Source organism: Poecilia reticulata, chromosome 18 (assembly GCF_904066995.2).
Source record: "Poecilia reticulata chromosome 18, P_reticulata-male-v2, whole genome shotgun sequence".
NCBI lineage: Eukaryota > Metazoa > Chordata > Actinopteri > Cyprinodontiformes > Poeciliidae > Poecilia > Poecilia reticulata.
Window position 1 is genome coordinate 7,387,896 of NC_088847.1, and position 14,124 is coordinate 7,402,019.

At 36.9% G+C, this 14,124-nt stretch overlaps 2 protein-coding genes and 1 pseudogene across 2 annotated transcripts; all 3 read right to left on the reverse strand.

Annotated features, from left to right (window-relative positions):
- Positions 1–238: 238 nt before the first annotated feature.
- On the reverse strand, positions 239–4,689 carry LOC145548882 (uncharacterized; annotated as a pseudogene).
- A 263-nt stretch (positions 4,690–4,952) lies between these two features.
- On the reverse strand, positions 4,953–10,308 carry LOC145548883 (uncharacterized). Its single transcript, XM_081599951.1, is given in 9 exon segments — positions 4,953–5,003; positions 6,327–7,345; positions 7,348–7,428; positions 7,431–7,454; positions 7,457–7,501; positions 7,504–7,818; positions 7,821–8,847; positions 8,849–9,118; positions 10,202–10,308. Coding segments are annotated over 9 exon segments (2,916 nt in total). The 5' UTR covers positions 10,286–10,308.
- A 534-nt stretch (positions 10,309–10,842) lies between these two features.
- On the reverse strand, positions 10,843–12,426 carry LOC145548884 (uncharacterized). Its single transcript, XM_081599952.1, has 7 exons — positions 12,321–12,426; positions 12,099–12,202; positions 11,749–12,021; positions 11,463–11,556; positions 11,287–11,354; positions 10,977–11,198; positions 10,843–10,881 (listed from the first exon to the last, which is right to left on the reverse strand). Exons 1-7 carry the CDS (start codon positions 12,424–12,426, stop codon positions 10,843–10,845), a joined length of 906 nt encoding a protein of 301 aa, XP_081456078.1.
- Between the last annotated feature and the right edge of the window lie 1,698 nt (positions 12,427–14,124).

Genomic DNA, 14,124 nt, shown 5'->3' on the forward strand with positions numbered 1-14,124 from the left:
TGTGAAAACAGCATCCCACTGCCCGTTTAAGTGCGGCATATGGAACAACTGATTCACAGACTAATCATCAAAATGTTTGAGCAACAGAATAAAGATGTAGTTTGTGGCTTTGCTTAGTGTTTAAAGTGCCCAATTTTTGTAAGTGCCATCACCTTCAAATTAGCTCAATGTCTTGCAGTCTTAAACATTTTAATTCATTTTCATCAAGAAAAACCAAATATTTCAAAACATCACATGATTACAACCGCTCAAAAACACACATTACTCCCTCGTGATCACTAAAATATGTAGGCACAACTACGGCTTCAACTTATGCTTCTCTGATTTAACATAAACGTGATCTATTAATGTACCTTTTTCAGTGGTTGGTCATCAACCATTGTAGGTATCCTTTATCAGACATAAATTTTGAGATAGTTGATGACTTCAAAATATCATCATTAAAATCTCCAATCAGTGCTATTGTGTCGCTTTGTTTTCAAGCCAATCAAACAAAGTTGTAAATTTATTTAAATAGTGACAGAGGATATAATGGTGGGCGATAAATTACCCCAAGGACCATTTTTAAATGACTAAACCGGTACACCAAACACTCCAAATTCAGCTCTGGCTGCTGCAGAACTTCAAATTCAATGTCATTTGCACAATAAATGCCAACACCACCATGTTGTTGGTCTTGCAACACACTCAATTGTGGATGCCTGTTAGAATAAGATAAATGTCGTGGACGGTTGGAGAAACTGTAACCATCAATTTTACTGTATCCGTTGAGTTGAAGTCAACCATGTTTCTGTAACAGCAACACATTTAGGTTTCCATTTCTCTGTAAAACAAGTCCAAATCTTTTACATGCCGAGATAAACTTTGCACGTTCATCAGGAATACAGTAAAAGGAGATTTGTTAAATCGGTCCAACTGAATAGATCCACTCAAAAGGGGTCTCATATCCTCAAGAGCAACAGCAATGTCATCCTTACAATATATCCTCTTTTCATCAAAATCTTGAATGTCAATCCTGAAAGACTTTAACACGACTCACGGCCACATAAGCTTGTCCCGGGCAAAGATTTACTAAAAGAAACAACAGCTTCCTCAACAGTCATTCCTTGAACTTTGTGTACAGTACATGCCCATGCTAACTTGAGGGAAATTGCCGCCGCAAGCCGCCTTTAACAGTGGCTCTGTCCTCCTCAGGTTCAATAGGTGTGGATCCGCAAATCTGATGATGCATAGTGGCAGCTCTTCCTCTTCTTCATGCCTACTCGATCATCATCAAATTAACATAGACCACTTTAGGAAACTTGTCCTTTCAGGTATTAATATTTCTGTCACAGTACCAACAACACCATTAGCTAAACCATCATTAACATCCACATTTTTACACAACATAACACGTGCTCCTTTGCCCAATAACAACACTTCTGATAAGCAGGTATTTGAAGCTTTGCATGACTCCCTTCTAACAACCTCAATTTTCCGTTTTTTTATCATTTACATAATCCTGTGCCCCAATTCTAACAAATTCAGGACAAGTCTGATATAATTGATGAATATTGTGCTCGCTCACTTGTTTATTAGTCGCAAATATGTGCAAGGCTGAGCTAACCTCACCCGTTTCACAATGTTTAAAATGTTTATATCATCAGCAGCATTGGTGTACTTTTGGAACGAGTTCTCATCCTGTTAAGCAGTTGAGAAAATACAGCATCTTTTTGCCTCACAATTTCAGTTAATTCTACAATTTGAAATAACTCTGACCATATTTTGTGGCAACACCCTCAGCGTATATCGGCTTACCTCGAACAGGGGGAGCTGATAGACATCGCCGACAGTAATTATACTGATACCCCCATATACTTTCGTGGTTGTTTAATCTGACGCAATCGGCCGTTAACATATGATAAGAGATTGTGATCGACCATTGATATTTCATCTATAATAAGAAGTTGAAGATCACTATATTTGACACGCAAGGAATTTAGTTATCTTCGCCCAAAGGAGTATACGGTAGGCGTACATCCTTTCCAATAGAAAAAGTGGTGTGGATTGTTGTCGCTTCTAAATTATACGCGCAATGCCAGTGGGAGCTGTCAGTAATACGCATGTATTATCAGGAAACCTACACACAGTGGACAATAACCGTTTTGATTCATATTCAATTGCCTTAATTAAATGACTTTTTCCTGTACCGGCCCCCCTGTAATAAATATGTGCATGGTTCTGGATTTTTCCATTAACCTTATTAAACACCACTGCCGGATTTGATAAAAACAGAAAACTGTTTTCATTCAAAGATCTAATCAATGCAAGGCCTTCAGATCTACTCATTGTTTTTCTCAAATACTGAAATGTCTTTAGGGTTAGAACTTAAATCAGGAATATGTTCCTGAGCATCATTTCTATTGGTTTCTCTTTCGTAATTCCACACACTCCAAGCGTTCCAATTCAACCTCAGGACACAACTCGCCCATGTATCCTCCAGCATTACATCACCAGTAACATTGTCCACAGCCTCAAAATGATCAGATTCCAACTCAAATTCACTCCTATTTAAATCTACAACAGACTTTACAGAATGTTTGTTCCATCAACAAATCCAATAACACCAGTCCTGTAAAAGTCACCATAGGTTTCACAATGTGCAGGTTTAAGTTCACTATCAGAGCGGTAAGGCAGAAATAACTGCATTATACTTTGATAAAACTTTCTGGTTGTTTGTTTCAGAGAAACGTGCATATCGAACAACTGCTGGTTTTGTCCGAGTTCTTTTACAACAATCCCAAAGCCATTGTTCAACTTTACTGAATTTCTACATTCTCATTTTTGACAAAACACGATACTCTGAAGCAAACGTAGCCAGGCACATATCAGAAAACACATCTTCATTCGGCCTATTCTTATAGCGGTCAACTATACCGGTCATAAACATGTCTTCTGGGTAAGATCCTGAGATGAAGCTTTTCTCTCAAAACAGAGATGGGTAAACTCATTTTCACAATATTATCACCTGTTGGAATAAAAACAACTTTCCGAGAGCACTCCTTTAAATGCATGTTAGTCAGTCGGTACACGGCTTCTTGAGCAGAAACATCCCGGTTATGTAAATAGACACTACCGAGTGTCTTTAAAGCCTCTTTAGCACTAACATTACCATCTTTAGCTGCTTCTCTCTGCGCATTTCCCAACAGAAGGCCAATTTCACGCTCACTTTTGGACATGTAAGATACTATATAAACACAGCATGCATATGCATCAACACAGTACTGGATATCAATATTTGCATTCCAAGCTTTTAACAGCGGCCTGCTATATGATTAATCCAGACTTCATTAATTTGTCTTTTCAACACTACATGAGTATTCCTACTGGATCGCTTATATGCAGTTTCAAATAAACCTTGACTTATCCCAAAGCTTGAAACATTTCTTCCACAGTACTATATGTACAGTTCTCATCCGAGATGGCATTCTTTACACTAGTTAAAATATCATTGCTCTATCTCTCTCAATTTGTTCCCAACTTTCTTGTCCTTGCTAAGACATTCACAATGTGCCTATCAGTTTTATCCAAATTGCATTTGCAAGTCTTCACTGGATCTTGATATTTTTCACCACGACAAATAAAGGTTCGGCAAGATGCAGGCCGTGGGAAATTAAAACGACAAACGGTTTTTTCTTTTACAAGTTTTGAATGTCGTTTGAATGCTGCTGTACAGATGTAACAACTTCAAACAATGGATCTTCTTCAGTTGGAATTTCACATGTTACATACTTATCAATAAATGCAGTAACCTCTTCATCCGTGTTCTTGTCGAGAATTGGAGCACCCGAAATCCAAAAAAGGCAATGACAATGGGGAGAACCACGCTGCTGGAATTCTACACGATAATAGTAGTCTTCAATTTTTCCAATTGGATTTGAAGGAGACATTAAAACTTCTTTAACAAAAACATGCCATCTAAAATCAAACATTCTGGCAGCAGTAACAGGATTTTGACGCAGCAATTCACACTTATCTGCCCACTGCAACTGTTCCAAAGTCTGCGTTCGCCCTTCCTGCTTCAAAATGCTGTAAAGTAAATTTTTCCATCTCATATCAGCAGAAGAAAATGAGGCAAACCATGTGGTTTTCCAACATTCTAACACAAGCTAGCAAGTCGCGTTGAGCCGACTGCCAGAAGGCAGGTGTGCCTCGAATGGTTTCAAGAAGCGATACCCATCATCAAACTGTAACAACTTATTTAAAGAGTCCTCATTTTTAATACCTCAGTCATATTTGAAATGTAGGACTTGTGCCTTTACGCAATGCTATAGACACTTTAGAGACAACTTGCTCCAGTTCTGACATGTATTGAGCAAAGAAGATGTATTCTACATTACGTGCAAATCTACCATCAGCATGAAGAAGTCTGTTATTAAAGTAGCGGCTTAAAGTCAAACGATATTGCCGCTTTCATGGTATGTATTATACCCCAAAGGAAACAAAACAGGGAAACATTTGCTTCATTTGTACAATCAGAAAGCAATTTTACCGGGTTATTATTTCACTTGGTGCAATATTCAACACATTATCAACATATTGATCCAAAGCTTCTTGTCCTATATCTACTGGCATAAGACAAGTGTCCTGGAACATGCAGTGTTGCTGTCTGTCATGTAAAAGGTCATCATCATTTTCATCTATGGACATGTCCTCATCTTCTTTAACACTTTCATTCTTTATTAAAATTGAACTATTTTCTTCTGGAGAAAACTCATTGATCCAAGATTCATTGAACTCTACATCTTTATAATGAGAATTACAATGTTTCAAGTACCGAAGAGCTTCCTGGACATGCATTGTATCAACATACTGATAATCATAATGACCTTTGTATGTCAATTTACGCTTCAACTTCACAGGTAACAAAGAGCCTTCCATATTACTTCTTGGCAACAGGCTGCAAGTTTCAACTATATTTGTAGGGACACATGTAACAGGTCCATGCACTCCATTTTGTCCACCTTTGGGCAAAGCCAGCATTTTCATAAATGGTATATGTAAAGCAATTAAGTGTTGCTCCAAAGTATTCAAACATGCCAATGAGGTGGGATGGGATCAACAGATAAATTATTACATGAACTTCTGGGGTATTTGACCTTTGCTCATTTTATAATGGCAAGAATAACAGATATACAGCCTATTTCGACAGGTATTAAGAGTGCATGGAGATGCACACACATCATCACACCTATGCACATAATCGTACTTATACATTTATCTGCAATTAAAGACATTTCTTTAGTTTTCTGTACTGGTCTTTGTGACAATTCAATATCTGATGCTTGAACAACAGACGAAAGCAAACGCAACAAACAAAATTTGGCCCCTCTTTTACCTTCTCCAAAAATTGTGCAACAACAAAATCAAACTCCTTTGACTTTTCTTTAATCTCCCGTCTTTTTAGCTTTACATCTGATATTATGTGCAACTTATGTCCTGGATAAAGGTATTGCTTTTTACTTGATTCTTTTACTTTTGTCTATGAGATTCATTTTCATTATACTTTTAATGCTCATTTGCTTCAGTTGTCTCGATAAGATTGTCTTTCTTATATTCCAATGCCAATTCTCAGTTTTCTCGATAAGATTCGTCTTTCTTATATTTCGCAATGCCAATTTGTTCAGTTTTCTCTATAAGATTCGTCTTTCTTATATTCGCAATGCCAATTTGCTTCAGTTTTTCTCGATAAGATTCGTCTTTCTTATATTTCGCAATGCCAATTTGCTTCAGTTTTCTCGATAAGATTCGTCTTTCTTATATTTCGCAATGCCAATTTGCTTCAGTTTTCTCGATAAGATTCGTCTTTCTTATATTTCGCAATGCCAATTTGTTCAGTTTGTCTCTATAGATTCGTCTTTCTTATATTCGCAATGCCAATTTGCTTCAGTTTTTCTCGATAAGATTCGTCTTTCTTATATTTCGCAATGCCAATTTGCTTCAGTTTCTCTCGATAAGATTCGTCTTTCTTATATTTAGCAATGCAATTTGCTTCAGTTTCTCTCGATGAGATTCGTCTTTAGTATATTTATTAATAGTCCTCAGCTGAACCTTTTTTTGATAAGTCTCATCATCATGATATTTTGTTCTACTCGAGTTTTTCTTCTTTTCCTTGTATAAAAATTTGTCTTGTATTTGTTATTCTGCTTAAATTTTACTTTTTGCATATATGTCATTTGAGTTTTGTATTTGATCATTTCCTTCCCATTCCTTTTTTGTCTTAAATACATAGAAAAACTGTAGTTTCTTTTATTGCTCGTTACAGTTTGTTTTGTATCTTTCTGTACTTGGGAAGATCTTGTTTGAATGGATTTTGTCTGTAATGAACCATTTGGATTACAAAGTTCAAAGCAACAGTCTTTATTAGCCTGCTTTACACACATAACAGCATCAAAATGATTATTACAGTTCTGAAGATACAGAGCTTCATGAGTAAAATTACTGTTTTTTGAACTGTATTTGCTCCACTGTGTGCCATTAAATACATAAATGTCCAATCCCAACATGATTGCAGTAGATTTAAACTCAATTTCGGTAGCACAGTGACCCAAGTACTTCATCTGTGACTGGTTAACATATTCTGACACAGAAGCATAATCTCTTCCCAGAAACTCTTCACATTCTTCTATATTCTTGGTTATATATGAAACTACAGCAAGTCTAATTTTACGGTGATTATTCTGTGAACCACTGAGTACATGAGATATAGCTCTGAAAAAACTGTTGGCATCATTTACAATATTTTTAGTTTTACACACACTTCCTAAAGGCCCTCCCAATTTTACTGGTTGGAAATTGTGTTCTTCAAAGTCTATTTTTAGTTTGTTGCACAGAGTTTTAGCAGTAACTTCAGACAGGGGAGTAAATAGCAAAGTCTCTTGATCATCTTGCAAAATACCCACACACTCCTCTTGCACAAAACTCTCAGTTTTGACCATCTCTACAAGAGCGATCTTTTGTTTTGCAATAGCTTTCCGAGTTTTACATTTCCCAGAAACATCTTGATTTGTGCAATAACCATAACATATTTGTGACTTGGGCTGCTTTACACAAAGAACATTCTCATAATGATTACCATTAATATTTTGCAAATAGAGACCATGATTGCACAAACTGTTTGTAGATGTATATTTAAGCCATTTATCACTACAATAAGTAAAGATATTTATGTCAAAAAAGTCAGCTGCTGCTTGAATCTCTACTTCAGTTGCCCAACTGCCAACATATTGCATCCTTGAAGTCCTAATATATTCTGACATGGAACAATACTCATTTCTGAGAATACTTGTATACATTTGGAAATTCTTTTTAACTGGTTTGTGACAGCAAGCCGAATTTTGCGATGAGATTTCTGATTGCCACTGACAGCTTGACTAAGTGCTCTAAAAAGCAGTTTCCATCACCTACTATTTTTCTGTCATACATGGCACACCCAGTTCACCAACCACGAAGATACAGAATGTGCCCGTTCAAACTCTACATTCAACTTGCCACACAATGACCGTGCAATGTCTTCAGAGATGGGGTTAAAATACAATTCCTTATTTTGGACATCAGTAACAACCACATCATCATCACCATCATCCCTGTTTGATGTTTGCAGTTGTAATGAATGTCCTCCATAAGAATCCTCCTGTATATCACCATTGCTCCCTTCAAACAGACTAGTGCTACTTGGAACAGCAGCTGAATGTTCAGATACACTTTTACTTGAGTCCATCTGAACAATATCAACTCCACTGATCTCAAAAAACCTCCGAGTGACATTCAGTTCAGCAGAAAGCCTTGTAAATATGCAAAGACATCATCTATACAGTTAAAGTAAAGAACAACGCTCTTACCATGTGCATCTACCATGCCCTCATTGTTACGTGCATGGGAGTCTACAATAGCATAACGCCCACTATTACTGATGAGAGCGCAAGTACTGCCACATACTGTCATAAAGCAGGTTTCATACTTTCCACACATCTTACTCAATCCATCCCAGAGAGTAGTAAGCACACCCTCCTCTATTAACTGTCCTCCCAGTATATCCACATCTCCAGAAGCATAATCTGCATGATAAAAACATTCAAAATGCTGTCCATCAACATGAATATTTTCAGGCAAGTCTGGAATAGCAAGAAGCTCATGTCCACCACTGATTAAATGGCTGTCATGCAAAGCTGTGTACAGCTTATCACCTACAGTCAGTACATCGTCCAATATCTCAATATTCCACGAAAAAACGCTTGTCAGTGTGTGCTTTGTTAAAGCAACAAGACTAATGGCTGCACACTGAAGTCCACCATATGTAAAGCGATCATCACCCTGATGAAATGACCCACTGAATGATGCAACATGGCTACTGGAAGCATGGCATGCATCTGTAGAGTGTGTGTCTTCAGTCAGTGCTGTGCATGTTTCCATATTACTGCACATCTCTTTTACAGAAATGGCATAGATTGCATATTCGGTTGCATATAAGGATTCCCCAAGTTTGTTCAAATGAACCATTAAATCAAGTAAGCTTGTGTTAAACACCACTACAGGCGTACCAGATTCTGATGCTAAGCCCTCCGAATTCCGTGTTCCAAAGTCTACAACAGCAAAGTACTCTCCATGCTGGATTACCAAGGTAGTTGCATCATGAAGAGAAAAGATACACATTCCATTTCTCATCAAATACATTTGTAATAGTTCAAAGACTTCCCCCTCCTGGTCAAAATCACATGTCACCATGTCACAAATTCCTACATTCCACTTTCCACCGAAAATAGTCTGATCTTGAACCAACTTGGACAACTCTGCTTTGAGCCTATGCTGGGTCTTTCTGAGCAATATATTCCGCCAACTTGCGACCTTGCACAGAGACTTCATCTACATCTGACGTCTTCCAGGTACAAATGGGAGAAATGTGATGTTTTATTGCGGCTACAATACTGCATGACATGAGGGTCCCAGATGTAGACCGATTACTACCAAAAAATGTCCCTGGGACAAGAGCCGACTGCAACCCCTCCGAACACCTACATAAAAGATCAGTCTTACCTTTGGATGACGTCGGCGTGCACTGGCAATCATTCCTCTCAAGCGTCTAGAATGGAAATTTTAAAAACGTTAAGACTTCTATATTTTCACTTTATTAAGTCTTTTTCCTTAAATGAAAAATGCTTAGCGGAACTGCACAAAACAATTACTTAAGTTATTCAATAATCTCAAATAATTGTAAAATATATGCACATAATTTGAATGTTTCATTTTAGCATTTCTTACAACATAAATAACTAACATGTACAAGCAATTAAAGATTATTGTAGAGAGGTTCCAGCTAAAATGTGTATTACAGTGGTCCTGCAATCAGTGTTTTTCTTTGCATTCTGTTAATTGGTTATAAATGTCAGAGACACTAGACATTCCCTACAGTCTAACTCTCATCTAAAATATGTTAGAAAGCAAGCTTGCATTACTTTTTTCTCCAAAAGACAAATCAGATAACATTAAACATGATACCCATCTATATTTCATTTTGTACATAGTATACCACATGTACCATTACTTTTTATATAAATATTTGTGCCAACACAGCAGTCACCATTAAGCTCCAAACAAATGACGCATTTCCAGTAAACTATGACATCATTTAGCATATTACCTTCAAACGTATTTAAGAAAGTAGACATGCACAACTGCTACATCCAAAAAAATAAAAATGTACAAGCACTTCCAACACAATTGAAAACCTCACCCTTTTCTGCTGCATTTATGTTCAAATCAAAATAAGCATGATCTCTTGAGCATTTTTGGCCTAAAATATATACTAAGATTTCCTCTTTATTTTAGAAATTCTACATCTACTCAAGCTAACACTACATCTGAAACATTGTTACAATCCAAAGAAATAACTTTTGCATTATCTTAAATAGTTAATTGATATTTCAGTAATTCATTGAGGGGATTCTGATTAATTGCTTACACTTTGTTACTTTTGTACAGATAATCTGTCCCTGCAAAATATTTACATGTAACGTTTCAATCTTATGGAATGAAACATATCCAACATTATGCATAACACATTAAACAAATAAGTTATACTGTATTATTCCAAATAAATTAGATTTTATGACAATTAGAAAATATTTTTCTTATTACACAGAACGATAAACATCACAATACATACCAACTGGCTGGGAGGACTCGCCGACAGACCAAGACAGTTCAACATCTCTTGAGATTCACAAGGCAGCACATTGCAGACAGACATCTTGGCTGCTTTAGCTTTCGCCTCAACCTAAAACCAAATGAGACCAAAGCAAAATATTAAACTTGCTTTGCAAAAAGTCAACAAAGATTCAATATAACGTGTTTTCAGTTAAAACACAACTCAATATTTGTTATACATTAAACCTTAATTTGCAAAATACTTTTATTCTACAATAACAAATTATTAACTTATGCTTTCACAAACCTGCTGTCTCCCAGCTGACTTCTTTTGATGTTCCACAGACTTTGTAAAAAACAGTTCAGGTTTGGATTCTTTATAAAAGAAAATACTAAGATGGTAAATGGTACTTCCAGTCTTCTGCAAATTACCTCATTGCCTGTGTGAACATCTGAAAGGTCTGATGGAGAGACCGTTTCCATGGCAACCAAGATATCAGGTGAAAAACGGGAAGGATTCAACAGAACGAACACTTTCTTAACGATACTGGAGTCCCATCAATCTGCAAAATAAAAATTTTAATTAAGATACCAGTAACATTTACAATTAGATCTTATAAATCGCTACAAGCCTCACCTTGTGATGAACCACCCTTGTCTTCAGTGAATCAGAAGATTCCAATTCCCTGAGTGGTTCCTCTGTAATGATAGAGCACATATGAGTTGTTTAAGATATTTAACAGTTAAAGAAACATCTTTCTTCTACTGCAAGGAAACTGCAAATATATCGATACCTTTCTGCCAGATCTCACAAGAGTCCACTCTGAAGATGGCAAAGATGGGACTCTTCTTTCCTCCCCTTTCACGACAATGCGAGGAACAAATCTTGGCTTGTAACCAGTAGCTGCCTGACTCTGTACCGGTGGCTTTGGAGTTGACATTTCGAGATATCGATAAGCAAACATCCACATGAGTTTCTGGAGAATGGGCATGCCGTGGTCATCGCTGAGGTGGATCTGCACACATTACAATGAGAGATAAAATTAACATTCCATAGAAATGCACAATTTTACCTTCCTATTTTGAAAATGACTATGTACTCACGCCATCAGGGCTCCACAGATTGAGACGCTTCAGAGGAAAGTAGTCAGCTACAGGAAAATAGGGGATACCTGAAAAGACCAGGATATAAAAAAAAAAAATCATACATTCCGTTCATCAAACACAACATACAAAGACCTATAATACATTTACCAAAGAGAAACGTATTAAATACCTACCAAGCTTTGCTGCCCTGCGATGAAATTCTTGCTGAAACAAGTTCTGCTTCTCTAGGGATTCAGTCAAGCGCAGGGGGAAGCCAGTACAAAAAACCTAAGAAAAACAACCCATTTAGACATTTATGCTTATATCACCGTTTCTCAATTCCACACCTCAGTGACCATTGCTCTGCATTTTACATATGTCTAGCAAAAGGGAAATACCTAAAACATGCTAGACAGTGGTCTCTGCAAACTAAAATTAATGAACACTGCTTTACATTCTTGCTGAAAACACAGTACATACCTTAGGCCAACGATACAAGACGGTCAAAAGGTACTTTTCAAATTCCTCTCCCGCTTCCTCTGGATTAAGGGATGCAGTAAGATTATTTGAAGGAGCCGTTACACAGACAGCATCAGGCTGACGGGGAACAACAGCGTGGTAGGCCTCAATGCGCAAGTCAGCTGCAGACGCACCAGGAGTGCACATCACTCCAAAATCAATGCACCCATCCGAAATCTTAACAATCCCATCAGCAAACGATCGCAGATGAGACGCGCCAATCAGCAGCACAAACTTTAAAACAGAGAAAAACATAGAAAGATGAGAAATATGTAAACATTCCATTTGAAATGAATTCTAATTACACTTACTTTTCCATCAGAGCGCTCCTCCGGAATTACAAGCTTGTGACAATGATTGGTAAATGAACTGGAGGGCCAGTCTTTAACTCGATGTCGCCAGCCGGTTCCACTCCCTATTGAAGAACAAGCAAAAAAGAAATAAGTATTTTAAAACAAGTTAAATAGGTACTCTGAATATTTCATGATACAAATACATCACATTTAAAAAATGTAATTAAAATAAACACCAACGTGAAACAAAATCACTGGAAGTCACTGGGATTCCTACTCGGACTCGAGCTGTTTCCATTCGTCGGAGAGCAGCCAGAGATCTTCGATAAGATTTTCCTCTAGGCATCTGCATATAAACATTAAAGGATTCAGTGGCATACAGATTTATAGATGATACAGCAATATAATTGAAAAATGTATTAAAAACAAAAAATATTAAACATCACTGCACAAAAATGTAAAGATTTTTGCCATTGCTTTTATAAAAAATAAAATTTATTTTTTTTTAAATAATAGCTTTCATAATTTACATTATGTAAAAATGAAAATCACTAAAAGAAATCCAGCAGTAGAAAATGTACCAACTAAAATAGTTAATTCTAAAAAGCAAACAAAAAAGCAACCTCAAAATGCAGCTTTCACAGCTTAAAACCCCTAATTTTCCTTAAAAATGAATTAAATCCAAAAAATACCCATCAAGTCTCAAATTTGAATGAGGATACTACCATGTTTCTCATGAATATCACGTATTATACTAATTAAAAATATCGACTACAGATACACAACCTGAATGAAACAAAATGCAGATGGTAATCAGTAACTGGTTTTTTCCAGTTAAAAACGGAGCAAAATGCATCATAGCTATGTGCTTAAGCCCTAAATGGGTCGGTGTAGTTAAAAAATTTCAAAAGTAAAGATGTCAATTTAACATATGATCCATATTGTTTTGGCAAAAATGACTTGATATAATATTGGGGATTTACCCAGCATTAAATAAATTATAAATAACCATTTAGTGCTACAAACTTCATCTTATACAAGAAGACTAATGAACATTTTCAATGGCCTGAATGCCAACAATTATACATCCCAACTTGGATGATCCCAGAATGCTAATGTTATTAGCAAACATTTTTTTAAACTGCATAAATCCTCTTCCTGAGCAACATCTGAATTCTCCGCCTGGTAAATAACACTTGTCTGCAACCCAGCAATATGGAAGTCTACGGTAGCTCTGAAGAAACTTTTCTTCCATTTAATCCACTCGAACCCTAAGCAAAAGGATAAAGATTTACTGTACTCTGAAATCCAACACTACAAAAAGGTGCTTGGTGTACAATATTCTGAATTAACTTCTATATTATAGTAGAAATAGATACAACTACACTGGACACCAACTACATCCAAGTAGCTAGCCGCTACAAGCCAACTCCATCCAAGTAGCTAACGGCTACGAGCCAACTACATCCAAGTAGCTAGCCGCTACAAGCCAACTCCATCCAAGTAGCTAGCCGCTACAAGCCAACTCCATCCAAGTAACTAGCGGCTACGAGCCGACTACATCCAAGTAGCTAGCCGCTACAAGCCAACTCCATCCAAGTAACTAGCGGCTACGAGCCGACTACATCCAAGTAGCTAGCCGCTACAAGCCGACTCCATCGAAGTAACTAGCGGCTACGAGCCGACTACATTCAAGTAGCTAGCCGCCACCAGTCTTTAAGTTAATGCAAATGAATACAGCTCTCCACTTATTTTCAAATGCAACAAACGTCAGTCATAACATCTTTAACAAACACATGCAAGGACTTACCTCGACGAAAATATCCTCGAAGAATTGATGAACCAACTAAATATGCTTAAAAGCTATTCAGTAAAGTTCCGTCTGGTGTTTGAAAAGTTTGCTAACTCGAAGCTCACACGAAGCTAACTCAGAGCGTGTCTGTACAAGACTGACTCATTTCTCAAGGAAGACCGTAAAAATGGCCACTCAACCGATTGTTTAAAAAAAACAACCAATGACATAACAGCATAACTCTACTTCAAC